Source organism: Bos taurus, chromosome 21 (genome assembly GCF_002263795.3).
Source record: "Bos taurus isolate L1 Dominette 01449 registration number 42190680 breed Hereford chromosome 21, ARS-UCD2.0, whole genome shotgun sequence".
NCBI classification, from domain to species: domain Eukaryota; kingdom Metazoa; phylum Chordata; class Mammalia; order Artiodactyla; family Bovidae; genus Bos; species Bos taurus.
In genome coordinates this window covers 33,814,206-33,840,265 of record NC_037348.1, presented here as the reverse complement: position 1 = coordinate 33,840,265, position 26,060 = coordinate 33,814,206, and the positions used below count along the sequence as shown (strand labels likewise).

At 51.1% G+C, this 26,060-nt stretch overlaps 1 protein-coding gene across 2 annotated transcripts; it reads right to left on the bottom strand.

Annotated features, from left to right (window-relative positions):
- Positions 1–511: 511 nt before the first annotated feature.
- Positions 512–25,988, bottom strand: SCAMP2 (secretory carrier membrane protein 2). 2 transcript variants are annotated; one of them, XM_024981875.2, is made up of 10 exons: positions 25,820–25,988; positions 12,838–12,906; positions 12,308–12,406; positions 11,646–11,774; positions 10,096–10,213; positions 9,453–9,581; positions 8,646–8,805; positions 7,393–7,494; positions 2,309–2,426; positions 512–2,046 (listed from the first exon to the last, which is right to left on the bottom strand). In XM_024981875.2, exons 1-10 carry the CDS (start codon positions 25,874–25,876, stop codon positions 1,912–1,914), a joined length of 1,116 nt encoding a protein of 371 aa, XP_024837643.1. In that variant the 5' UTR covers positions 25,877–25,988; the 3' UTR covers positions 512–1,911.
- Positions 25,989–26,060: the final 72 nt, after the last annotated feature.

Sequence of the window (26,060 nt, the reverse complement as noted above, 5' to 3'; positions counted from 1 at the left end):
GGCGCCCGACCGCCCCGGCGCCCCTCCCCTCCAGGTGCGGCTCCTGGGAGCCTCCGCCTTCACCTGCACAGGAAATCAGATGACTCGCCAGTACCCGCAAGATCCATTTGGAGATACGCAGGTCCTCGCGGGCCTAACGGGAGTTAGCAGAGGTCACCCGGGAAATCCCATGCAGGCTAGACAGCATCTTATTAGATCGCCCATGTGAATGGGATAGGAGAGAAGCTCCATCTAAGACGTGGATAGGGTGTGTTCAAAGAGGCCCCTCTCCTCCAAGACCAGCAACTGTGAATGTGGAAGTACTGGAACAAGAAAGTACCATGGAAGAGGACAAGCAATCTCAGTAAGGGGCTCACACCCAGGGGTGAGGGACTGAGCCTGCCCAGACTGGCCAGGGAGCAGAGTGACCAGACACAGCATCTTCATCTTCTCACCTACGGCTGGCCTGCCTCAGTCCCTACCCTACGGGGCACTCCCAACTTTCCAAATACAGCAGACATCAGGACCAGTATTGTCTGAAAATGTCTTTTGTTTTTATTTAAGGACAAAATTGAGACATAACATATACATTTGTACACGGAGAAAAAAAATACCAGAAAGGAGTTTACAAAACCTTGGTCACTGCCATCATCATTCAGTGGCTCTGGGGCTGTGTCAGCTGGCAGCTTCGGGGCTGCCTCTGGTTAGGCCCCAGATGCCCTGGGTTGGACAGCTTTTTGAGAAGTCCCCTCAGTCTACCCACCCACTCCTACCATCTCTGGAGCACAGGATACAGGTTTTAACCTTGAACTCCTAAGCACCCATTAGAGTGACACAACTCCTGGGGAATCCCCAGGACTAGTGGAAGGTGATCTAGACTCTACTTGGGGAATACGGGAGAACCCTGGGGGATTAGTCTGGAACCCTTAAAAAGGTGGCCTGAAGAATGAAGTTCTGAATTCATTCCCCTTGCCCTCCCTAAGAGTCATACAAGCTAGATACTACTGATGGTGGGGGGCAGGGATAGGCAAGAATATGAGGCCAAGCTAAAGGGCAGCTGTCCCTCAGAAAGAGGAAATCAAAACGAATAGGGCCAAACCACACCAGGACAATCAGACCCACCCTAATACAAGATTGCCAAAAGCTGGGCAAGACAACTTCGGGTCAGTGTCCTCTATCCCTCTCCATCCCCAAATCCTAACCAACCCCATTGCACATTCAGTAAGTCTAAAGAGGGAAGGGCTTAAGAAGGGCCCCAGAGGGCACCACGTACTGCCCACATCGGGAGGATGCAGGGGCCCTAGAGGGCTACGAAACAAACATGGCCTGTTTGTTAGAAACATAAGGCAGGACAGAGGCTGGAAGCCCAGAGTTCACCCTAGAGTGATCTGAGGAAGAGCCCAGACTGCAGTTCATCTAAAGGGGAGCCCTTAGGAGGCTCCCAGAGTCTGAGCAGGAGGGAAGGGCAGGACTGTGGAAGTGACAGGCTGGGTCCATGAAGCCAGATTCCCGTCAGGCCTGCTGGGGAGGAGTGGAATCTCAGGACTCAAGGTGGTTGGGCCCAGTACAGCCAGTGATCCCAAGTGCGTGTGTTTGTGTTTGTATGTGTGTGAGTATATGTGTGTATCTGTGAAGAAGAGAACTTCAGTCCCATTGCTTCCAAAGATACAAAAAAATCCTATCAAACCACCACCAGAGAAGAAAAGACAGCTTTTTTTTTTTTCCTCTTGTGTAGAAAAAAGTCCCTGTCCCTCCCTCCCCTTTCCTCAGGTGGAAGGGAGAGATGGTTGCTGAGGGAGGAAGAAGAGCCATGGGCAAGACCCTCCCCAGGTCTGTGCTGGGCATACCCAATGCTTAAGGCACCCGTGGAAAGTGCAGCTCAGAAGGCAGGTGAGAGAGAGAAGGCCAGGGCAGAGGGAGGAGTCAGGAGGACTAATTCCCCTGGAACGCTCCTTGGGCAGCAGATGAGGCGGCACTGCGGAAGGTCCTGCTACTGAAGATGCCCTGGGAAAACTCCTCCTGGGCCTGCTGGAAGCTGGCCCCTGTCCTGCGGTACAGGGAGTGCACCTGCAGAAAGAGGCTGTGGTGAGAAAAGTCCACCCGCCTGGGGGCCACCAGCTCATGGGCCCAAGGCAGCCACCACGGACCCCAGCCTGTCTGACCTCCCACCCAGAGCCTTGGAGGAAGCTGCTGGAGCTCTGAGGACCCAGGAGACACAACTGCTGTAGTGATGAACATCCCCCATGAAGAAAGCAGGAGAGAGGTGCCTACCCCAGGGGCTGGGGCTTCCTTGGGTTTGCAGTTGGCCCAGCACCCACCACTCACTCACCCGCTTCAGGAGGAAGAGTGAGAGCACGGCACAGAGGGTGAAGAAGCCAGCCACCACCATCATGATAACCGACACAGCCAAGTTGTGCTTCATCGTAGACAGGGCTGCAATCCAACCACTGCAAAGGCGGAGGAGGCCGGGGAGAGCACAGTGGGATTGGGCCCCAGAGCTCCCTGTGAGGGGCTCTTCTCCAAATGGCCACTGTGTGCTGAACACCACCCGGGCATCTCTGGGCAGCACAGAGCCCTATGGGCCAAAAGCCTGGCCTGTGAGGCCAGGCCTCTGTAAAGGCCACCAGGCCCCATAATGCCCATAGGGAATCTATGGGCCATGTGAGGCCTGGAAGGGAGGATGTGGCTGCTGCTTTCACTGTTAAGAGTGACGGTGGGTAGAGCCCTTTAGGGGACATGGAAAGCCTAGGGCTGCTCACTGCAGAGGGCCGTCCCTCTGGGAAGGAGGATCATTAGCCAACCCACTTCATTCATCCTCTCACCTCAGCTCCCCACCCTGCAGCCCAGGAACAGCCCTGCTGCCTCCAGCCAGTCACCTCTCCTTCCTGAGCCAGTGTTCTCATCTACCAAGGGGACAGCCTCACATTTTGATTTTAAAAATTAATACAAAGCTATAGCTATCGAAACAGTATGGTACTGGCATCAGGATAGACATATATTATAGATCAATGGAATAGAACTGAGAGTCCAGAAACAAATCTATATATTTATCATCAACTGATTTTAGACAAGTGTGCCAAAACCACTGAATGTTGAAGAATGGCCTCTTCAACAAATGGTGCAGGACGGCTAGATATCCACATACAAAATAATGAAGGTGACCAACACAATAGTGTAAAGCAATTATCCTCCAATTAAAATTACATTAAAAAAATTAAAAGGAAAAAAAAAAACACAATGAAGGTGCACCCTATTTCCACCATATAGAAAAGCTAACTCAAACCTAACAATAAGAACGAAAACTATTAGATCTCATTACAATTAAGAACCTTTGTTCATCAAATGATATTATCAGAAGTGAGAAACAACACACAGAAAGGAGAAACTTTATACATTATATACCTGACAAGTAGCTATGCAGCATCCTGAATATATGAAGAATTCAACAGACAATCCAAATACTAAATTAGAAAACAATTTGAATAGACATTTCTCCAAAGAAAATATGCAAGCACATAAAAGATGGCCAACATCATAATCGTTCAGGAAAGAGCAATCAAAATCACGAGTTACCACACTTCTAGATTGGCTATAAAAGAAAAAAGGAAAAAAACAAGAAAGGAAAATAGTAAGTGTTAGGGAGGATATGGAGGAACTGGAATCCTCATACACTGCTATTGAGAATGTAAAATAGTTTGGCCTGCACTTCCCTGGTGGTCCAGTGGTTAAGAATCCACCTGCCAACCCAGAGGACACAGGTTCAATCCCTGGTCCAGGAAGATTTCACATGCTGTGGGGTAACAAAGCCTATGCGCCACAACTACTGAAGCCCGAGCGCCCTAGAGCCCAGGCTGCACAACAAACAGCCACTGCAATGAGACGTCCACACACCATAACTAGAGAGCAGCCCCAACAGGCCCAACTAGAGAATGCCTGCAGCAACAAAGACCCAGCACAGCCAAAAAGAAAGAAATACAATGGTTCAGCCACTGCAGGACAGTGTGGCAGTTCCTTAATAAATTATACATAGAATCACCATACAACCCAGCAATTCCACCCTCGGATACATACCCTAAAGAACTGAAAGCAGGTACTCAAAAACCTATACACAAATGTTCACAGCAGCACTATCCACAACAGCAAAAAGGTGGAAACCCAAATGTCTATCAGCTGATGAGTGGATAAACAACATGCAGTATCTCCAAGAACTATGGAATATTATTTAGTCATAAAATGTAATGAAGTACTAACATGAACCTTGAAAATATGCTATGTGAAAGAATGTGAAGTCAAGTGGGCCTTAGAAAGCATCACTATGAACAAAGCTAGTGGAGGTGATGGAATTCCAGTTGAACTATTTCAAATCCTGAAAGATGATGCTGTGAAAGTGCTGCACTCAATATGCCAGCAAATTTGGAAAACTCAGCAGTGGCCACACAACTGGAAAAGGTCAGTTTTCATTCCAATCCCAAAGAAAGGCAATGCCAAAGAATGCTCAAACTACCGTCACAGTTGCACTCATCTCACACGCTAGTAAAGTAATGCTCAAAATTCTCCAAGCCAGGCTTCAGCAATACGTGAACCGTGAACTTCCTGATGTTCAAGCTGGTTTTAGAAAAGGCAGAGGAACCAGAGATCAAATTGCCAACATCTGCTGGATCATCGAAAAAGCAAGAGAGTTCCAGAAAAACATCTATTTCTGCTTTATTGACTATGCCAAAGCCTTTGACTGTGTGGATCACAAGAAACTGTGGAAAATTCTGAAAGAGATGGGAATACCAGACCACCTGATCTGCCTCTTGAGAAATGTGTATGCAGGTCAGGAAGCAACACTTAGAACTGGACATGGAACAACAGACTGGTTCCAAATAGGAAAAGGAGTTCGTCAAGGCTGTATATTGTCACCCTGTTTATTTAACTTCTATGCAGAGTACATCATGAGAAACGCTGGATTGGAAGAAACACAAGCTGGAATCAAGATTGCCGGGAGAAATATCAATAACCTCAGATATGCAGATGACACCACTCTTATGGCAGAAAGTAAAGAGGAACTCAAAAGCCTCTTGATGAAAGTTAAAGTGGAGAGTGAAAAAGTTGGCTTAAAGCTCAACATTCAGAAAACAAAGATCATAGCATCCGCTCCCACCACTTTATGGGAAACAGATGGGGAAACAGTGGAGACAGCGTCAGACTTTATTTTTCTGGGCTCCAAAATCACTACAGATGGGGACTGCAGCCATGAAATTAAAAGACGCTTACTCCTTGGAAGGAAAGTTATGACCAACCTAGATAGCATATTCAAAAGCAGAGACATTACTTTGCCAACAAAGGTCCGTCTAGTCAAGGCTATGGTTTTTCCTGTGGTCATGTATGGATGTGAGAGTTGGACTGTGAAGAAGGCTGAGTGCCAAAGAATTGATGCTTTTGAACTGTGGTGTTGGAGAAGACTCTTGAGAGTCCCTTGGACTGCAAGGAGATCCAACCAGTCCATTCTGAAGGAGATCAGCCCTGGGATTTCTTTGGAAGGACTGATGCTAAAGCTGAAACTTCAGTACTTTGGCCACCTCATGTGAAGAGTTGACTCATTGGAAAAGACTCTGATGCTGGGAGGGATTGGGGGCAGGAGGAGAAGGGGACGACAGAGGATGAGATGGCTGGATGGCATCGCTGACTCTATGGACGTGAGTCTGAGTGAACTCCGGGAGTTGGTGATGGACAGGGAGGCCTGGCGTGCTGTGATTCATGGGGTGGCAAAGAGTCGGACACGACTGAGAGACTGATCTGATCTGAAAGAAGCCAGGCACCAAAAGCCAAATGTTAGGCTCAGTGGTAAAGAATCTGCCTGCCAATGCAGGGGACGCAGGTTCAATCCCTGGTCCAAGAAGATTCCATACGCTAAGGAGCAACTAAGCCCGTGTGCGCCACAACTACTGAGCCTGTGTTCTAGAGTCCAGGTGCCACATCTACTGAAGCCTGTGTGTCTAGCCCATGCTCTGCAGCAAGAGAAGCCACTGCAACGAGAAGCCCACACACGCTGCAACTAGAGAAAAGCCCATGCAGCAATGAAGACCCAGCACAGTCAAAAATAAATAAATAAATAAATTTTTTTGTTTAAAGCCACATATGATTTCATTAAAATGAAATGTCCAGAATAGGCAAATCCAGAGATGCATAAACAGTTTAATGGTTGCTATGGGCTCAGTGAATGAGGGAATGAAGAGTGACTGCTTAATGGGCATGGAGTTTCCTTACAATGTGATACAAATGTCACAGTGTGATACAGAATTAGACAGTGCTGATGTCTGCAAGACACTGTGAATGAACTAAATGCCACTCAATTATACAAAGTGGTTTAAGTGGTAAACAAAATGACAGATTTTATGTTATGTGTATTTTATAATCAGTAACAAAAAAGGGAGGCGGGAGGACTTCCACCCAATCGTGGGTGTTCTGAGGTGAGATGAGAAAGTCACCGGGAGGCTGGAGGCCTCGGAGCTCAACCAGGCAGACCCAGGCAGGGCAGTGAGGGGCGGAGCAGGACCAGAACTCAAGCCTTCTGGCTCCCAGTCCAGGGTGTAAACAGCAATTGTTAATCACAGTCTTCTACCAGGATCTCACTGAGGGTAATGAGTAATGAAACTGGGTCACCAGTCAAACAGAAAAGGGGCCAGGTTAGAAATAGCAAGGCAAGAAGGCAGAGGAGAGGAGGAAGGCAGCATGCACTGAGTGTGAGGTGAGTCACCCCTCCTCGCCACTCTGGACTTGCCAGCTCCACTGGAGGGCGGGGACCAAAATAGTGCAGCCCTTCCAGGCTCAGGCTTTCAGCCAAGTGCCAGCCTGACCTTTCTGTAATGTTCCCTGTGCACTGGAGCAGAAAGGAAAACATCAGCCATCAGCTTTGCTCTTTGAGACTAATTCTGAGCTGAGAATTGCAGCAGCCGGGACTCTCAAGCCAACTGGATGCTCAAGGAGAGCAGCCTGAAGGAGCAGATCCTCCAGGGGTGAGGGCTCCACCTCCTGAGGTTACAGGGCCTCCAGAAAAAGTCACAGCTCACAGTTTGTAAAGGCCAAGACATCCATCGGCAGCCGCCCAAGCCTTGGGGCTCGTCCGGGGCCTGTGGGAGCAGCCGCAGGCTCTAGGAGGGCCCGGCAGGAGAAAAGGACAAGGGCGCCCTGCAGTGCAGGACACAGCCCTGAGAGCCTAAGGATTCAGGCCAACTCCACCCACAGCACTCTGGAAAGGGGTGAGCAAGGCGAAACAGTGAGTGGCTACCGGGGAAGAAGCGGAAGAAGGCAGACCCCCGCTGACCCATCACCCCTCTCCCAGCCATGGTGGAAGACGGGTCATCGGTGGGGTCTTTCTGGGAGCAGGGGAACAGGGCCTAGTCCCCTCTGTGCTGCCCCACGTCTCACCTGTCCCCAAGGCTAGGGATGCCGATCAACTGGATGATGTAGATCCCTATTTGACAGAAAAATACAAAGAAGAACACGAAGAAGCTGAAAGAGTTGTCAGACCTGTGGAGAGAGGGGGAAATGAGAAGTCACACAAGGGCTTTGGGCTCAGACCTCAGCCTTTTCACTTGCCAGGATACCTTCCTCGCTAAGAGACAGGAGGAAGGTGCCAGAGCAGACAGAGCTCCAGGGGTCAGCCACACTGTCCATGAGGACAGGGACACACAGACACCCCCGTAATCAAAAAGGTCTTGCCTTCCGCTGCCTTCCAATTTAAGGGGTCAATGCTTGAGTGCTTACAGAACTTGTAAATAAAGTTGCTCACCCCACGGACAATGTAACAAACTTAACAGTCCATTTCCTGAAGTTATCTCCATTTCATAACAGGTAAGAAAATCTAAGACTGTTATAAAGATAATAAAACTTTAAGAATCAATCTGTAGGCCTGGGCGGAAGAAAAGACACCTAGGGAGTAGGGAACACCAGATAAAACTGGTGTTTGAGAACTTCCATCACGCCCTGGAGGGCTAGAATACAGTGAGGGTACAGGTTTTGCCTGCTGAGTACATGGGAGGGTTTGGCCACTGCTCTGCCCCCTCTTTCCCAGGACCTGCTGGGCTCCCTGTCTCTCCTCCCTTCTCTCTTCACTCCCTGCTGGGCTCAACTAGGAGTTGAGCATCAACTCCTCGTCTCAATTCCAAAAGTCCTAGGGGTCTGTGAGGTGGATTCATTCATGTCCACAGTACTGACTCTAGGGCCACCGGTCAAATACTGGCACTCATCGAGGCTCAAGGGTTACTGGGGAGGTAGGGGGAGGGGCAGACATGAGCATGGAGGGGTAAAGCTATTGAGAGCTTATCTCACTCTTATCAGACTCTGTCTGGCTATCACAGACACACAGCCTCTCCCCGGAACTAAAATCCCAATGAACCAGACAGACTGGGAGCAGGGGGAAGGCAAGGAAGGCTCTTGATTTCCTCTCTGGGTCTCCCGAGCCTGGTCCAAGGACAGGGCCCAGAGCAGACCTCTGGTACAACAGAGGAGAAAACAGCTGCTGATCCCTGCCTGTTCTCACTAAGGGTGGGGATCGGAAAGTGAATTTCCCCACCATTCCATTCCGCTCTAAGACTGGGAGGGGGCCCCAGGGCTGATGGGCTTTGGCCTGCTACCTGATGCCAGCCATATACTACTCACCCCTGCCCAGCCCCACTCACCTGAAAGCCTTATAGATGGGTCGATACCAACAAAGGAAGGCACAGGGGGTGAAGATCACAAACCACAGGATGGAGAGGCCGAAGTCTACTCCCCTGGAGGTGTCGACTAAGAACCAGGCCAGGCAGGCAAGCAGGTTCAGAAACAGAGTCACTGAATGCACTGGGGAAGGGGAGGTGGGGAGAGAGAGGCTTGTGCCAAGGGGACCGAAGGCCTCCCCACTGAGGCAAACCATCCCCTGAAGAGGAAATGAGGTCCACGCTGTGAGAGCAGCTGCAGAAATACTAGAGGACCTTGGTGTATACACAGGCAGGGTGTTCTGAGACCTTAAAACCAGGGAATCTTAAAACTCAGGTATCTGAGGAGTGGCAGTGGAGGGGCGGATACAGATACAAGGGCTGAGCTTTGGGGAATGAAGTCTTTCAGCAGGCTTTCCCCTGGTTGTGGACAGCCCCCAGTGGAGCTACAAGAAGTCTTCTCTCCTTGCTCCTCATTCCTAGGAACCGAGAGGACCATGGGGAGGAGAGGCCTTCCCCTAAGGAGGGCTGTTCAGTGCAGAGAGCTCTGTAGGAACTCTGAAGCCTCCGGCTAGTCCCACCCTACCTGATATGGGGTCTGGACAGGCCCTTGTGGGGAGGTTCCCAGGACAGGCAGCAGACTGTGGGGAGCCAGTTATGTGGGCAGAGACACCCCTCAGCCCAGCCCAGAGAGAGGCTGCAGCCTGCCAAGAGGAGCAACCAGAGCATAGCCAGCACGCTCGAGTCACAGCCCACTTCACCCTGAGCTTGAAGGGGCAGAGCAAGACTCACACATCCAGAGATAGTAGAGCATCTTGCATATCCGCTGGTAGTCGGCAGGGATCTCTGTGGAGAAGTCCTGATAGAAGCAGGGCTTGACAGGGCACCACACGGGCAGGGGCGGCCAGTTGTTCTCTCTCACTGCATGGGAAGAGGTGAGGAGGTGAGCCCGGCCTTAGCAGCAGCGTGGCGGGGTGCACATGCGGGCCCAGTCCCTGGGCCAAAGCAGGGCTCCCGGGGGGTGCCAGCAGACGGGGCTCAGGGTGTATGGATATGGAGTGGGATGGGGAAAGAGGACCGGACACAAACACCCCTGAGCTCACTCCAATACAATGGACCCCAGATGCACTGGGAAACACAGAGCTCGACGGCCTAAGTGATTACTTTTATTAACCACCAGACCGTAAGCACAAGGGGGCATCATCATGGGTAAGGAATCCTGGGACCAAGGCTCCCACTCGAAGTAAATTCCAGAGTGGGGAAGGAGTGAAGAAATAACCTACATCCATTAGGACCAAATGGCAAGTCTCCTGACCTTCACCTTACTTGGCGTTCCCCAGGACAATGCCGTGACAGAGCTCAGCAAAGCTCTGAGGCTGCCCTGGAACAAGCGGGCTCAGGGAAGTCCTAAGCCAGGCAGCACGGCCTCCCCTACCATGTAAGTTGGCCACCGTGTTCTGAAGCTCCCGCTCCTTCCGTTCCAGCTCGGCCGCTTTCCTGTCCAGTTCTTCCTGCTGCCGGAGCAGGCTTGCCTGGGCTGCAGAGGCCACAGCCTGGAGGGTGCAGAGGAGGTGGAGGGCAGCCAGACACAGAAGACAGTGAGACAGTGTCGGTCTGAGCTGAAGCCAGAGAGGCCGTGCCCCACGCAGGGAGGGCTCAGGGGCAGTCCCAGGCCCAGGTGTCATGGGTACCCAAGACCACCATGGAGAGGCCGAGGTGACCTGCCCCCCACCACCTCCACACCACCTCTGGCCCCTTAGCCATCACCAGGGTTCTCCTCTCCCTTGTATCCCTCAGCTTGAAAGAGATGGGAACTATCCCCATATTGGAGTCAGGCAAAGTTCAAAGTGACTTTTGAGGTAAAAGCAAAGGGAAAAAGACTTCAGAAGAGACCAACCTATAGCTGGAAAGCCAGAGACTCAAGCCTCATTTGAAGAACATGGAATGTGCGTGCATAGGTGTGTGTGTCTGTGTGTGTGAAGGGGAAACAGTGCAGACCCGCCAGCAGTGAGAGAGGAAGGGAGATACTTGAGGGCAGCCTTGTGCGCCCAGAGCCTCGGGATCTATATATTTAAGGACTGTCCTCCCACCCAGGAGCTGCCCAGAGGCACAACTGAACTGTGTGCCCCAGTACAACCCAGCAGCCCTTTAGGCTTGGCTGTGCTTGGCCTTGCTTGCACAATGTGCAGAGTTCAAGCTTTATCCCTCTCCAGGCAGAGCAGGGAAGGCGCTAGGAGACTACACATAAGGCTGAACAGAGCTGGGCTTGGGCACGGTGTTCCAGCCTAGGGCCCTGCTCCCCTTGTTGGGACCTGGTTCCTCCTGAAGTCTACAGTCCTCCTTAGGGAACAGGTATCAAACTGGTCATCTCATGGAATAATAAGGCAGGCATTCCTGCGCATGCGTGTGTGAGCACATGCAACACACACACACACCTCTCCCTCTTTAAAAGGAATTCTCCAAAGGGCCACGGCTGCCTTCAAGAGGTAAATTTTTTGTTTGTTTGTTTTGGCGGCGGGGGGGGGGGGCGGGGGGCGGTGCGGGGGGAGTCTTGGCTCCCTGGCCAGGGACTGAACCCATGCCTCCTACAGTGGAAGTGTGGAGTCCTAACCACTGGACCGCCAGGCAAGTCCCAGGAGGTAAATTTCAGGCAGTGGGGGCAGAAGCAGGACCAGAAGTGGCCACACTAGACCACACTGGGGTCTCAGCCTCCTCTCCCCAAGTCTGCAACTTCAGCTGAGTAGGCCCAGGTCCCTATAGCCCACCACCCAGCTGGACAGAAGTCACTCTTGCCTCTGAGTCTCGCCTCACCTCCACAGAGCTCTAGGGCCAGGGGTGGGGCCCAGGGGCCTGGGCAGGGGCCGCACGTTCAGAGAAGTCCAGTCAGACGACAGGAGCAGCCTGGGGCCCACTGGCGCCCACAGCCCAGCTTGGCTGGGCTCTGGGCACCTTGCCCTCCCTCGTGCTCATCTACTCTTCGCATACCTTTGGCAGGTTTCGCAGGTAGCTGTCTCTGAGAATACTATCTCCTCCTAGCAGCATCTGCCTCTCTGAGAGCTCACTCACTGCCAGGAATCTGGTGGGCAGGAACCTGCTGGCCTGTCTAAGCAGGAGCTGCAACACACAGCTCCACTGTGGGCCACGCTCACCAGGGGCCACGAGGAGCGGGCGGTGGGGCTGGGAGGCACGGAGGGGAGAGTCGGGCCCAGAGCACACAAGGCTCAGAGTACTGGTGGAGGGACAGAGGAGCGCAGGAAGGCAGGCGGGAATAAATGAGGTTTAAAAAAAAAAAGGGAGAGCGAGGGGAAGAAAGATTCTGGGCCCTGGGGAAGAGAGAACGAACCAAAGGCCGGAGGAGGTTCTGGAAGGACACAATAGGGGTAAATGCTCTTCCTGCCACCAAGGAGCCTGGCCTGGTGAGTACAGCTTATTTTGGGTGGTGGTCATGGGGTTGGGGGAGAGGATATAGTTGGTAGAGCAGACCCTCCACCTGCAAGTGACCAGCTCCCAGGAGATGACCCAGAGGGCCCTGGAAGGGGAGCCCGGGAGGAAAGCCCTCTGCCCCTCCTCAATCTCGGGGCTCAGCCACCAGTCTGGGTGTGTCCCTTTCTGGAAAGGAGAGGCCAAAGGGATCTTGTCAACGGTACCTGGGGGGTTGGCTGGGTGGGCTCCACTGAGGGTTGGAGAACTGCCGGCTGCGAGGCCCCGGGCATCTGTGAGACAGGAACCGTCGTCGCTGCATTTGTCTGCGTGGGGCAGAGTGGAAGAAGGAGGTGAGTGGGCCTCCCCCAGTTGGCCACGTGGGGACAGACTCACAGCCGGGAGAGTGATGTGCCCTTGCCTGTGAGGGGCACTCCCTCTGGGCCTGCCCTGCGCCTGCCTTTGTAGCTTCGTGGCCAACAAGCCTCAGGTTCTGGGCAATGTGAGGCCTAACCCAGGACCCTGGATCCAGACCTTCCCAACACTGCCCGGCCCTCCTCTTCGGGGAGCGCCCCAGCTCATGGATCCTGAAGGGACAATGGATGGGTTCCTCTTCCGTACCCCACCCCCCTGAGTTCACATTAGGACTGTCTCTTTGAGGAACAGAACTTCTCTGTCTCTGCCAAGTCACCTTACCCAGAGATGCCAGCACCACCCAGAGAACCCAGAGACTCAAAAAGAGGGCATGCCCACCAACCTCTGAGAAAGGGTTGAATTCAGCCAGGCCTCCCTGTGGGGCATTGGTCAGCTGGGTCACAGAGGGATCCTGAGAAGGTGAGAAAAGAGTCATCAGATGCTGGGGAAAAAGGAGAGTCTTGGTGATGGGGAGGGAGACCACCGTCTCTAGGCCCCTCCCAGGGCTACCTGGCTGAAGTAAGGCTGTTGATGGCCCTTCCTAGAGTCCTGGAGAGCCTCTCCTGAAGGCTCCTGTACCCAGCCCCTGCCATACCACACCTGCAGTCATTTCTCCCTTGCTGGAAAAGGAGGGCTGCAGCCCAGGTGACTTGCCAGAAGAGACCCAGAGCAAGGTTTACATTCTGAGGCCCAGGAAAAGACAACACAGGTGTTCCCTTTGGAGCCCTTGAGAAATTCAAAATGTTTAGGGAATTCCCTGGTGGGCCAAAGGCTGGGACTAGGTTCAATCCCTGGTTGAGGAACTAAGATTCCCTAAGCCATGCAGTATGGCCCCCCCTCAAAAAAGAAAGGAGATTTAAGATGGTTTAGCCTGAAAACTAGTCCAAGCAGTATTCAGGCTGAAGTAAAGCAAAGTGAAACGATGTGTTAGCACGTGGGGAAGTCTACTAGCTTACAGTCCGCTTCTGAATGGACCTGACTGCTCTGCGGGACCCAAGGGAGCCAGCAGGGTCTTTTTGGTTTTTGGGGGAAAAAAAAAAAGAAAACTGTACCCACACAGCATGTAGAATCTTAGATCCCTGACCAGGGATTGAACTCTGGCCCCTTGGCAGTGAGAGCACTGCGTCCTAACTACTGAACCATCAGGGAATTCTGGCACCTGTAGGTTTGACTCCAGAGGGGGGTTGAATATAAATGTCCCCACCACTTTATGGCTGCTCTTTACTGGTACTGGCCACTTGCCAGATTCGGCTCCCTCAGATCACTGTTTCCTGGAAAGGGGAGTCATCTGGGACCCACCAGCCTGCAGGGAATGGATCTGGTGTGCCTTGCGCACGCAGGCACACACACACACACACACACACTGACTGCTTAGAATGAGTTCCTCTAGGATTGTCTTGATTGTCTTTTTTCCTCTAAATTATTTTTCTTTAAATTTAATTTTCAGTTTTGAGTCACTTGGTTGACTGATGAATCAAATGATACTATGGTTTTACAGGTGGTCTTCCAGAGATGCCAGATGGGATCAGCACAGCTTAGGTACCAGTTGCTAACACCTATAAAATAACCCCCACCTCCTAGAGGAGACTCACTTAAGAGTTCTTTGGATTTCACCCTCAAAATAGCCAAAGAATTCAAATGATAGGTTATCCCAGAAAACCTTGTGCAGTTAGTGAAACTGAGGGTGTAACTAAGAACACTCAGAATACCGCACGCAGTTTACGTGGGGTGGACCAGCGTGATTATAAAATGACAGTGATTAACGTGTACACGCTCTGTTAGGGAAGACTAAGGGGAAACAGGTATTCAGCCTAGAAACACATTTCTCAGTGGATTTCCTATGAAGTCAATGTGTCTTGAGTTTAACTTTGAAACAAAGTTAAAAATGTTTTTAAAAAATAAAGTAAAATAAACTGGTTTAAAGTATTTACCTTCCGGGAGGGTTTGTTTTTTTGGTGGGGGAAGTGGGTGGGGGAGGGTGGGTAAATAAGGTGGTATGAATGGATACTTTTCACTTTATAACCTTTCTATACTGTTTAGTTATTTTTATTATTTTACAGAAAGCATTTATTCCTCTCATTTTCTAAAGGACAATTTAAAGTTCTGGAACAAAAACATGCTGCTGGCTGCCAGTGCTGATTTTATTAAACCATGCACACTTGCAAGGAATACAGATATGAAGGACTCAGCTGAAACGCCAAGAAAATGATGTTTTGGGATTTCCCCCCCCCCCATTCTTTTAAAAAAATCCAAAAATGTCCTCAGAACACAGCCTTTCTCCAAGTTTTCATCCTTACGTTTCCCAGAGGCCAACCCTTCAGGCTGAGGGCCTCACACAGGGCTCCCTGCCATTCTCTCTGCCAGTGCTGGCCTGGGGCCGGGCTGGGCACCTAACGCAGCTCCTGCACACTCGCACTCCCTTCCCTTCCCCACACAGAACAGGTATGGGGCTCAGGTCCAGCCCAACAGCGATGCCTCTGGGAGAAACAGCTGCCCCCAGACTCTGCCAAGGCCCCGTTACAAGGCCTCAGCGAGGCTCCCCTGTCGGCACACCTCACCCGTAGTCTCTCACGGCTCATCCAGATGCTCCTGGCCTTCTTGCCCAGCTTCCCTTCCAGCAGCAAGCCTCCACAGATTGGATTCTTAAACATATATTCATGGTAGACAGACTCTCAGAGAGCCAGTCCTCAATTTTCAAACATAGAAATGGATATTCGCCACCCTGCAGGTCTGGCTCCCTTATCTGAACATTTATACAGCCAAGGGTCAGCGCTAAACATGCCTCTCTCTCTTTTTTTAATATCTATTTATTTGGCTGTGCCGGATCTCAGTTGTGGCACACAGGATCTTTGGTGTGGCAAGTGGGATCTAGTTCCCTGACCAGGGATGGAATCCAGGCTCTCTGCACTGGGAGTTCAGTCTCAGCCACTGGACCACCTGGGAAGTCCCAGAACGTGCCTCTTTCACACATTCTGCCATCTTCGCACTGAGGCCATCAGGCCCTAGAGGGCAAGCCTGTGTCTGCAGGGCCCCAGGGCCTGGCCCAGAGCTGGACACACAGCCTCAACCCACTTCCTGTCTCCCTCGCGTCCTTTCTGCTGGACACCATCCTTGCCAGGTGGCTCCTGCAATTTGGACAAAGTGACAAGGTGAGGCTCGAGAGGCCAGTTGGAGGAACTGGCCTTGAGGTTTTTTTGTTGGCTGAACGACTAGCAGATTTCTCCCAGAATTACTGGGCTGGCTTCCTGCAAGAAGGATCTAGGGCTCAGTATCTGTTCCCTTTTCAAACTCCGCAGACATCAAGTCACAGCCCAGTAAGTGAGCTGAAGTCACTGAAATCAGATCCACCATCCAAGGGATGAGTTACTCGAGTCTGTCACTACAGGACAAGGGCAGAGGGGCGGCCGTGGTAGCAGTGTCAGGAGCCAGCATACCCGCTTGGCTGAGGTGTACGCCTTAAATAGGCAGCCTCCATACCTGTGAAGAGATGTCATTTTCTTACCAAGGTTAGCCAGAAGAGGATTCCGGAGGGTGGGTGGACTGATCACCCTGTCCAAACTGACCCCTCTTCTTTCTCAACAATCTGAAGGACTTGGCCCTGGACCCCTGATCAGGCTCACCACAAACAAATCCTGTCTCCTCTAGCAGGCTGTAAACTGCAGTCAGGTGCCTCTGTGTCTAGTTCATACTTCTGGCTCCTAGTGCTTGGTGGAGGGCCTGACGCAAGAAGAAGCTCAGGTAATGTCTGGAATAAGGACTGCAGGCGGACAGCCCTTCTCTGCTTTCTCTACGAGGTGCTACCCAAGTGCCAAGGCACAGAGAAGGGGAGGGCCGCCTGCATCAGAGCGGCAGCCCCAGGGCCTAGGAGGACTCTGCTTGGGGAAAGGAGCCTGGAACACTGGGAGACATGGGTGCTTTCCATCTGAGGAGACTAGGCACTTTCTGACAGATGTGTGTGGTTTCAAGAGAAGCTGAGGCCCACTGAGAGAGCAAGGGAGGAGGAGGGACGGACACGGGAGCCGACACGCAGAGTGTCTACCACGCACAGGTTCATCACGCAATGATACTGCTGCTAGTCATCCCAGAACCAGCCACTGTGTCACACCACCAGAAAAGAAGGCTCTACCAGCCTTTCTCAACTTGGTTCCTCGAGAGAGTCAAGCCCCACTGCCCCAGGCCATCCACTGTCTGCAACGACCTGCCTTCTTTCCTGTGTATCAGAACAGTCCTGGTGATGTTCCATCCTTGGGAAAATGGAGAAAACAGTAGTTCCAATCAGCTTCTGTGTTCTGCGGCTCAGCTGAGAGGCCCTGGCTGAGAAAAGCTACAGCCTACCTCCTCATTCAACCTTACAACCATCCTGTGAAGGAGGAGTATGAGGATGAAGAAAGGCCCAGCTCAGAGAGAGGAAGTAATTCCTCCAAGACCTCAGGGACTGTAGTGGTTGAGCCCAATTTTGAATCCAAATCTGTCTTTCTCCAAAAACACAAGTGGTAAACCTGCGTGGGCAGAGTCTCCCCAAAGCCTAGCTCAGGGGCTGACCGATGGAAGATGCTCGGTCAACATGGGGTTGAGGGGTCAACCAGGACAACTGGGTCTGCTCGGCTATTTGTTCCTGAACTTCAAAGCAGTCCTTCTGGGTGAACACCCTTGGAAGGACACTGGCAGAGAATCTTGTGAGTAAGGACCACACTGACTGGCCTGAATGAGGACCCTCAGCTTTCCCCTCGAGTCACAAATAAGCCAACAGCAGGAATCTTCCTTCCCACTCACCAAGCCTCAGCCAGCTCGTAAGTGGGTCAAGCATTTAAAAGCATGTGAAAGCTAAGTCTCACCTACCAAGAAGTAAGCTGACACCCCCTCAGTGCCCAAAGGACTCAACCGGCTCATGCCCTTGCCTGAATTTATAACAAGAAGAACGCGCCTGGTCTCAGTTCCTTTCATGCAGTGAGCAGCCACACACAGGGTGAGGGACACACCAAGAGGAACAGAGTGCAGCTCCTACCCTTCAGGAGACCACAGTCTGGGAGCTGAGACAAGCACACAGCACGAGTGACCATGGGAGGGGAGAGGAGGCTGGGCGGGCTCGGAGGAAGGCGAGCACAGGCCTGGTCAGGCAAGCTCAGGCCATACAGCTCCAGGAAAGGGGGCACTGGGTGGAGCTGGGCTGTGAGGGGCTGAGAAAATGAGGCGGTACAGCTGGGCTGGAGTTCTGCTGCGGCGGCGGGGGGAGGGCCTTGAAAAACATACTTGTTTTCACTGGTTTGGCAACCCCTCTCCATGCATCTCCCAGGTCTCGGCTGTGCTTGAGTTTACTGCGACTTTTCCTTGCTTTCCCACCCTCCACTCCGCCCAGGCTCTCAATGTGAGGTTTATTTCAGGCTTCAAACAAACACATTAAATAAATACCTCATAGACTAAAAAACAAAAACAAAACTTGGCCACTCCCTCTGAGAGGCCAAGAGTCACCACTACTTTGGATCGTCTGTGAAGTCCTGTTTGCTTTAGTGACAAGGCTGCGTGTCACAGCACAAGAAGGAGCGGTCACCCCCACGTTGGCCGGCTCGGTCCCAGGCAAACGAGGCGCCACGGTTAACCTTGGTTTCTCTGAGACAGCCTGAGAAGCCATCCAAAGGAAACATGACAAAAACATGTGAAAATCTGCATCTGCGAAAGTATCCACTGCGCTGGTATTTACAACAGGGGGGAGAAAAGCAGGGGACAACTTAAATACCCAGCGACAGTGAGCTCCAGTGCATTTTGGTACACATCCCCTCAATGGCCGAAACAGTCACTAAAAATCACAGTTATGAACACAGGGCAGCAATACGGAAACAGCTCGGTTATACGAGTATCAAATGACGATTCTGTCAGAAGTACTCGTAACACAACACACATCAAAACAATGGCTGCAAAACACTAGTAGAAACAGGGATGGTTTATTTTGTCTTTCAAATTTTCTATAATGTGATTATGTTATGTTTATAATAAACAATGTCACGAACCTCATTCCATAGTTCATCAGGCACTCTATCTATCAGATCTAGGCCCTTAAATCTATTTCTCACTTCCACTGTATAGGGCAGAAAGTGAAGAGGAACTCAAAAGCCTCTTGATGAAAGTGAAAGTGGAGAGTGAAAAAGTTGGCTTAAAGCTCAACATTCAGAAAACAAAGATCATGGCATCCGGTCCCACCACTTCATGGGAAATAGATGGGGAAACAGTGGAGACAGTGTCAGACTTTATTTTTCTGGGCTCCAAAATCACTACAGATGGGGACTGCAGCCATGAAATTAAAAGACGCTTACTCCTTGGAAGGAAAGTTATGACCAACCTAGATAGCATATTCAAAAGCAGAGACATTACTTTGCCAACAAAGGTTCGTCTAGTCAAGGCTATGGTTTTTCCTGTGGTCATGTATGGATGTGAGAGTTGAACTGTGAAGAAGGCTGAGTGCCGAAGAATTGATGCTTTTGAGCTGTCGTGTTGGAGAAGACTCTTGAGAGTCCCTTGGACTGCAAGGAGATCCAACCAGTCCATTCTGAAGGAGATCAGCCCTGGGATTTCTTTGGAAGGAATGATGCTGAAGCCGAAACTCCAGTACTTTGGCCACCTCATGCGAAGAGTTGATTCATTAGAAAAGACTCTGATGCTAGGAGGGATTGGGGGCAGGAGGAGAAGGGGACAACAGAGGATGAGATGGCTGGATGGCATCACTGACTCGATGGACGTGAGTCTGAGTGAACTCCGGGAGTTGGTGATGGACAGGGAGGCCTGGCGTGCTGCGATTCATGGGGTCGAAAAGAGTCGGACACGACTGAGCGACTGAGCGACTGATCTGATCTGATGTTAAACAAATACATACACACTTCTTTTTTAAGAAGAGAGCCTGAGAAGCCATCAAATGAGCAAGGTGCACCCTGGGGCCTCCCTCCCTGCCACAGCAGTGATGTACAGAGGCTCCCAGGAAAGAGAGGCCAAGTCCCTGGCCTGGCGTTGAGGCGCTCCATGGCCTGGCACCAGCTTTCCTCCAGGTGCAGCCTGTTCCCCATCAAATGGAGCCCTCTGCCCTCTCCTTCCACCGCGGTCTATCTACTCCCTACACAAACCATTCCAACCAGTGCAGGGTGAGGGCACCAAGAAAAGGCCTTGGTTCCTGCCCTCAAGAAGCAAATAGGACAGAGAACACAACAGAAGCCAGGGCAAGAAGTGACAGCATGTGACCAGTGCTGAACAAGGGCATGGGCAAAGGGCTCACAGAGGAGGGAGCGAAGAGGCTGTCGGAGACTCAGGGAAGGCTTCTCTGAGGTGGCATCTGAGCTGGATCTCGAGAGAGGAAAGAAATTAAGCAAGCACTCAAGAGGGAGAGGAGAACAGCATTTGCAAAGACATGGGGTCTTTAAAAAGACCTTGCATACATTCAGTGAGAAGGATCAGGAGACTACAGAGCAAAGTGTTATATACAAAGAGAGAAGCACCAGGGACCCAGCCTGAAGATGGCTGGGCCAGACTGCAGGCTGTGGCAATGGGGGCAACAAGAGATTGTGCAAAGCCTGTGTGCTTAGTCATATCCAACTCTTTGTGACCCTGTGGACTGTAGCCCACCAGGCTTCTCTGTCCCTGTGCGTTGCTATTTCCTTCTCTGGGGGATCTACCCGACCCTGGGATTGAACCTGTATCTCTTGCGTTTCCTAAACTGGCAGGTGGATTTTTACCACCACTCCACCTGGGAAGCCCTCAGAGATTGTGAGCAGTGATCATCTCCGCCAGCAGTGAGGAGACTGCAGTGCTCATGGAAGGAGGATGGCAGGAAGACTGCCTGGGACACAGAGTCCACATGGGTGATAGTGAGGCTTGAGCTAAGGGATGACACAGAGGATGGAGAAGAGGGAACGGGCTCCGGAGACCCTCCTCAGGTAGACGCTACGGGCTTGACCACTCCACAGGATGGTCGGGGTATAGAGTTACTGCAAGACAAGGACACAGGGGAGGGGAAGGGAAGGGAAGGGAAGGGGTGGAGTGACTGAGGCTGCCAGCTCGGGGGACCAGCAAACAGTGCCACCACTGAGCAAGACAGGCAGTCATGGGAGAAGAGAAACAGGATTTTCAGGAGCAGGGGTGTGGGAGCAGGGAGAGGATCTGGGAAGGTATTGATTCGCATCAGAGAGATTGATAAAATGCATCTGGGTGGAATGGGTGGAAATGTCCAGGTAAGAGCTGGAAATACTGGTTTGGAGCTCAGAAGATGAGGGCTAGAGCTCTGGATCTGAGCCCACTGGAATGTGGATGCTACTCTGAGGCCATGGAAGTGGGAGGACTTACTCGGAGAGGTACACTGAGAACAAAGCCAAGGACAGAACTCTAGGACACCCTGAAATGCAGGAGACAAGAAGAGAAAACAGGCAGAAGGAGGTGAGAGTTATTAGTATAAAGAGGCCAAGGACAGAGAGAACTTCCAGGAGACTGGTCAGAAAAGCTGGTGCACCACAAGCAGCGGACCCACAGATCCCAGAGAGTCCACAGTGAGGTGGCGCCTGGGGGCGTGGAGCTGAGAGTGTGCGGAAGTGACTTAAGTTGGTGCTCCTTCACCTGGAATACCTTCTCGTGCCATAGGCTTTCTGCTCCCAGGACCTCCTACCATAGGACTCTGCCCCGTTCTCCCTCAGATCCCTCACAGGTCCTTTTGGCAAATTTTGACTGCCCTTATCATGCCAGGGCATGCTGTCATGATCAGTGAGCGTTTCTTAGCTCTCCTGTCAGATTAGAAGCTCTAGCAGGCCATGTGCCCATTTATCCTGGTCTCCTGCACAGGCCCTCAGAGCAGCAGTGGCTCAGTGATGTGCATGAACGTGTCAGCATCTCATAAGAGCACTGCTGGATGGGTCACACCTTTCGAATTAATGTGCACAGCACTCTTCTCTGGACCAGCAGCAAGTACCCCTTGTTTGTCCTGGTTAAATATTACCGTTTCTCTGAACCCAGGATTGTCCTACTCCAAGTGGCTCCAAAGAAAACTTAATAGACAAGTAGGGTCAAAGTTCAGCTGTATCACTGGCCAAGGGCTTTCTAACACCCAGACTACCTCCAGGTGCCAACCATTAAGGCAAAAATCCCTCCCCACCCCAACCTGGGCAGCTGCCTGGACTCAGTTAAACTGTATGAACCTTGCCATTTTCAAGTTTCTTGAGACAATGCTCCTGTTCCCCAGGAAAGTTCTACCAGGTCCAACTGGGGGTTCTGAGAATTCCCAAAGCTGCAGTCAAACTGAAGTCCACCCTATCAGGGGAAGTGACACAGCCCTCAGTGTCTCTGCAGGGAACTTCATGTGACTGTTCATGCCCAAATCACATTTCTGCCATCACTTTCTCCTCCCACAGGAGAGAAATGTCTTAAATCCTTGGGAAGCAGCCATACCACCAAGATTATCTTTTAAGTGCAAGGAGACAATGTGTGAAAGTGATATGGTGTGATTTGGCGACTCACGAATGCTGAAAGGTTTTCTCTGTTTGGAACCACCAGCTAGTCCACTCCCAGATCAATGTCGACTGCCTGGGGTAACCTAACAGAAACACCAAGCGGCAAAGCAGCCCAGGCACTTGCTGGGGTCCGCTGATTTTCAGTGGACTGCTGAAAGAGAAAATGGGGAGGACAACACCCATCTGGAGCCCTCAACCTCTTCATCATCCAACAAGACTTTCTGAGAAACTTTTGGGAACAGACATACTGGAATTAGTAGAAAGCAGAATACCCAGATGGTACACAGCAGATGCACCATAATGCACAGAGGGATTAGGGAGTGCCAGGGGAGGTTGGGAAACCAGCCACTCTCGGCTTGCACTTTCCTGCTTCCTCCTAGGAGTTTGGTAAAAAACCTCTGCTGCACTCTTGTGACAACTTTCCACTTACAGTCCGACTCTGCAGGAAGTTTTCTAATAATCCCACTATAACTGTACACAAGGAGGAAGTCATAAAAGCCCACAGCCACAGTTCAGGTGGGGATGGAACAGAGTGAAGATAAAAAATATGTATAAGGAAGTTAACCTAAAAGCACACCAGGAGCTTCAGGGGATATTGCAAGAATTAGAAGAAGGATTCCATGGTTGCAAAACTCTGAGAAAGGCTGGATCAAACAAAGTGGAGCAAATATCTTTACTGCAGGATTTCTCGGAGCCTTTAACAAATGAACAAGCCTGGTCAACCTTCAGGAAAATGATTCCTGACTTTATTTGACCACAGAACCCTGAGCACCTTTCAGGACTGGCATTACTCAGAAAACATGCTATGTTAAAATATCATCTAATGCAATACAGGAGATTTCCTGGTGGCTCAATGGAGGAGAGCCCACCTGCCCGTGCAGAGGACAAGGATTCAATCCCTGGATCTGGAAGATACCACATGCCATGAGGCAACCAGGCCCACGTGTCAAGCAACTATTGAGTCTGCGCTCTAGAATCCATGCTCCTCAACAAGAGAAGCCACCACAATGAAAAGCCCAAGCACCACCACAAAGAGTAGCCAACACACAGCAATAAAGACCAGAGCAACCAAAAATAAATACATCTTAACGAAAAAAAAGCAAAATACAATCCATATTATTCCACCCCCACACACTGAAAAATAACAAAAAAGCTCACCTAATTTGTTACTTTCACCCTTACCAGTACTCTCATTTTAAGAATGGTAACAGTGGTGATGATGTTACATTCTTTCCTTAGCTGGCCTAAGTAACTGCCAAGGCAGTTAAAAATCTTAAGAACAGCACTATCCAGAGAAGGCCCAGATCTGAGTCCCTTCCTGCTTCAATTAGCTAGTGACTCTGGCCATGTCCCATCCTCACTGCATTCTTGGTTTCTCATCTCTAAACCGAAAGGGTTAGAAGAGATTTCTGAGGATGTTCCCAGCTCTAAAAATCCACCATGGAACTCCAAACACTAAGTATATTTTCATAAACCACCATGGAGAGAAGGGGGAAAAAAAAGACTTCTGAAGGCCAGTTAGGTGTGACAGTTTCTGAGTCTATAGCCTCTCCACATTCTCTCTTCTGAGCTCTGTGCCAACACCCTAAGTAAATGAAGCTGGGCTCACACCCAGCCCCGCAAGGGCTGTGCCTTCCCAGTGTCCCAACCCTGGCAGTCAGAAAAGCAGAAACCACCATCACAAGGAGAGGGAGGGCAGCTCTCCAGGAAAAGAAGTTTGGGGGCCTCACACCCAAGGCTCCTTCTCCCTCCACAGCTGTGTGCCAAGAGGAAAAACCCAGCCCAGAATCAGGAGGAGCAGAATTGCAGCCAACCGGCTCTCGCCTTCCCCCACAGGCTTCCCCACCAGATGTTACTCTTTACAGGACCACAGCTGCTTCCTGTCCTGCCATATCCTGGGGCTGCCTGATGTACAGACTGTCTTGCTTCAATGTAGAAGTTACTTCTTCCACAGTTTGCACAATCATTTCTGGGGTTGGAGATGTGGTTTAAGACTTTCAAGCTGCTACTAATATAGGGCAAAATTTAGGCCAATTATCTAGCCCACTGCTAGCACTGAGGACAAGCTCTCGGCATCTCTGGATATCTGACTGCCTCTTTCAGATAGCAGCAGATATTTGATTTCTGATTCTGAGAGTACAAAAAACAGAAAGAAAAAGGCACATGATTACACAGCACACATACCAAAATGCTTCTGAAAGTGAAGTCGCTCAGTCGTGTCCTTGACTCTTTGCGACCCCAGGGACTGTAGCCTACCAGGCTTCTCCGTCCATGGGATTTTCCATGCAAGAATACTGGAGTGGGTTACCATTTCCTTCTCCAGGAGATCTTCCTGACTCAGGGATTGAACCCAGGTCTCCCACATTGTAGGCAGACGCTTTACCGTCCGAGCCACCCGAACTCCAGTATCATGCAGCATTTTTATAACTAAAGCAAAACAGTTATCTGAAGACAATGGCACAGGAAAAGAAAAAAAAAATGCAAATGTTCTTTCTTTACTCAAATAGAGATTACTGCCTTACATAAAAGATAAGGTCCTCCAAACAGTTCTGTCAAGAAGCATGAAGCTACTAGAGGAATGTTAGGAATTCCCTGATGTTACCAAGCTATCAAAATTTGCCTCAAGGGCTCCCACTGGCTAAGTCACCTTAAACCAAGAAAGAGAAGTAAACCGACATTCATTCTAGTCTCCTTTGTGTTTATTCTGACCCTTGAAAGAAAGGATTCAAGGTGGAAAAGCTCATGCTGTGTCTTGCAGGAAGGACCCCCTCCAAGGACTTCCCCTACACCTGCAGGAAACTTTAAAGTTGCCAATGACCAAAATAAAGAACAAGCAGGAAGAGTTCACATGCCTGGTGACATCCTGACAAAGCAGAAAGCTCGAGACTCATAAATCACTAGTCAGCACAAGCAAGCTTCCCTAGAACTGGTTTTGAGCATACACAAAACAAGAGGCACCGGAGCTTTGGAGTTAAAGGAGTCCCAACCCTCCATCATGGAAAAGAATACCCCTATGCTCTTTGCTCAAAGGCGGGAAGGTTTCGGCTTTTAAAAGGAAGTCTCTTTTTCCTTGGGCAATTGTTAAAAGGTCTGGCCAGCTCATAGATCAGTGCATCTCATCTACCCTGTCACCACACACAGGTCCATCAGACCAACATTCCTTGCACTTCAAGCCCCTCAGAGGCTCCTCATTTCTCCCCCGTCTCTACCCTGGGCTCTCTCATCTAGCCAGAGCCCAGTCCAAACTAGATCCATGGCCAAGGTGTGAAATTGTTATCAAGGCCATAATTCAACTTGGGTTACCAGCCTTCCCTTTCTGACAAATCTCAGGGGCTCTCCTATATCTTATAGACTAGTTGGCTGTGTGTGTGTTGCGGGGGATGGTCTTTGGATTTTCTGACATTTCTCCATCCCTCTAGAGGCTTCCACCTCATTACGTTGCTGTCACCCTCTCTCCTAAAGTGACTCAAGGCTAGCGTCTCCTCAAGACTGCGGGATGTGGTAGTCACACTTTCCCCTCAGGTGAAGCCGCTTATCTCCCTGAAGCTGGGGGCTTCCCTGATCCTGTCTGCGCCAGTCCCCTTCCCCAGCGGTATCCAGTTAGAAGGGCTACGTTCCCGGGAGCTAGACAGTCCCACCCTTTTCCCAGAGTACAGCGCCCCGCCCCCTCCGCTGTTCCACCTGCTGCTAGTCCCGCCCCCCAGGCGCTACGATAGGACACCCCTAGAAGCCCGCTCTCCCATTGGGCAGAGAGCCCGTCCCTCCTACGCCACGTCTCCCGGCTCTGGCGAAAGAGGCCCGGGCGGCGGCCTTTGGGCACTGGACAGAGCTGTAAGATGAGGGCTCTACCTGGAAGGGGTTTACGTCCACTGGGTCCGCGAAGGGGTTGGTGTCAAAGGACGACATGGCGGTCGGGGGCCGACGAGCGAGCTCCGAGAGCGCTTCTGCCTCCGGGCACCCAGACCCAGCGGCGCTCTCCGTGCAGGCCCTCCACTTCCGGGAGCTAGGCAGCCGTTCTGGCGCAGGCGCAACGTCCTCCCAGAGGGGCGTGGTCGTATGACATCACAGAAGTCCGCTCCGCCCTCCTGCC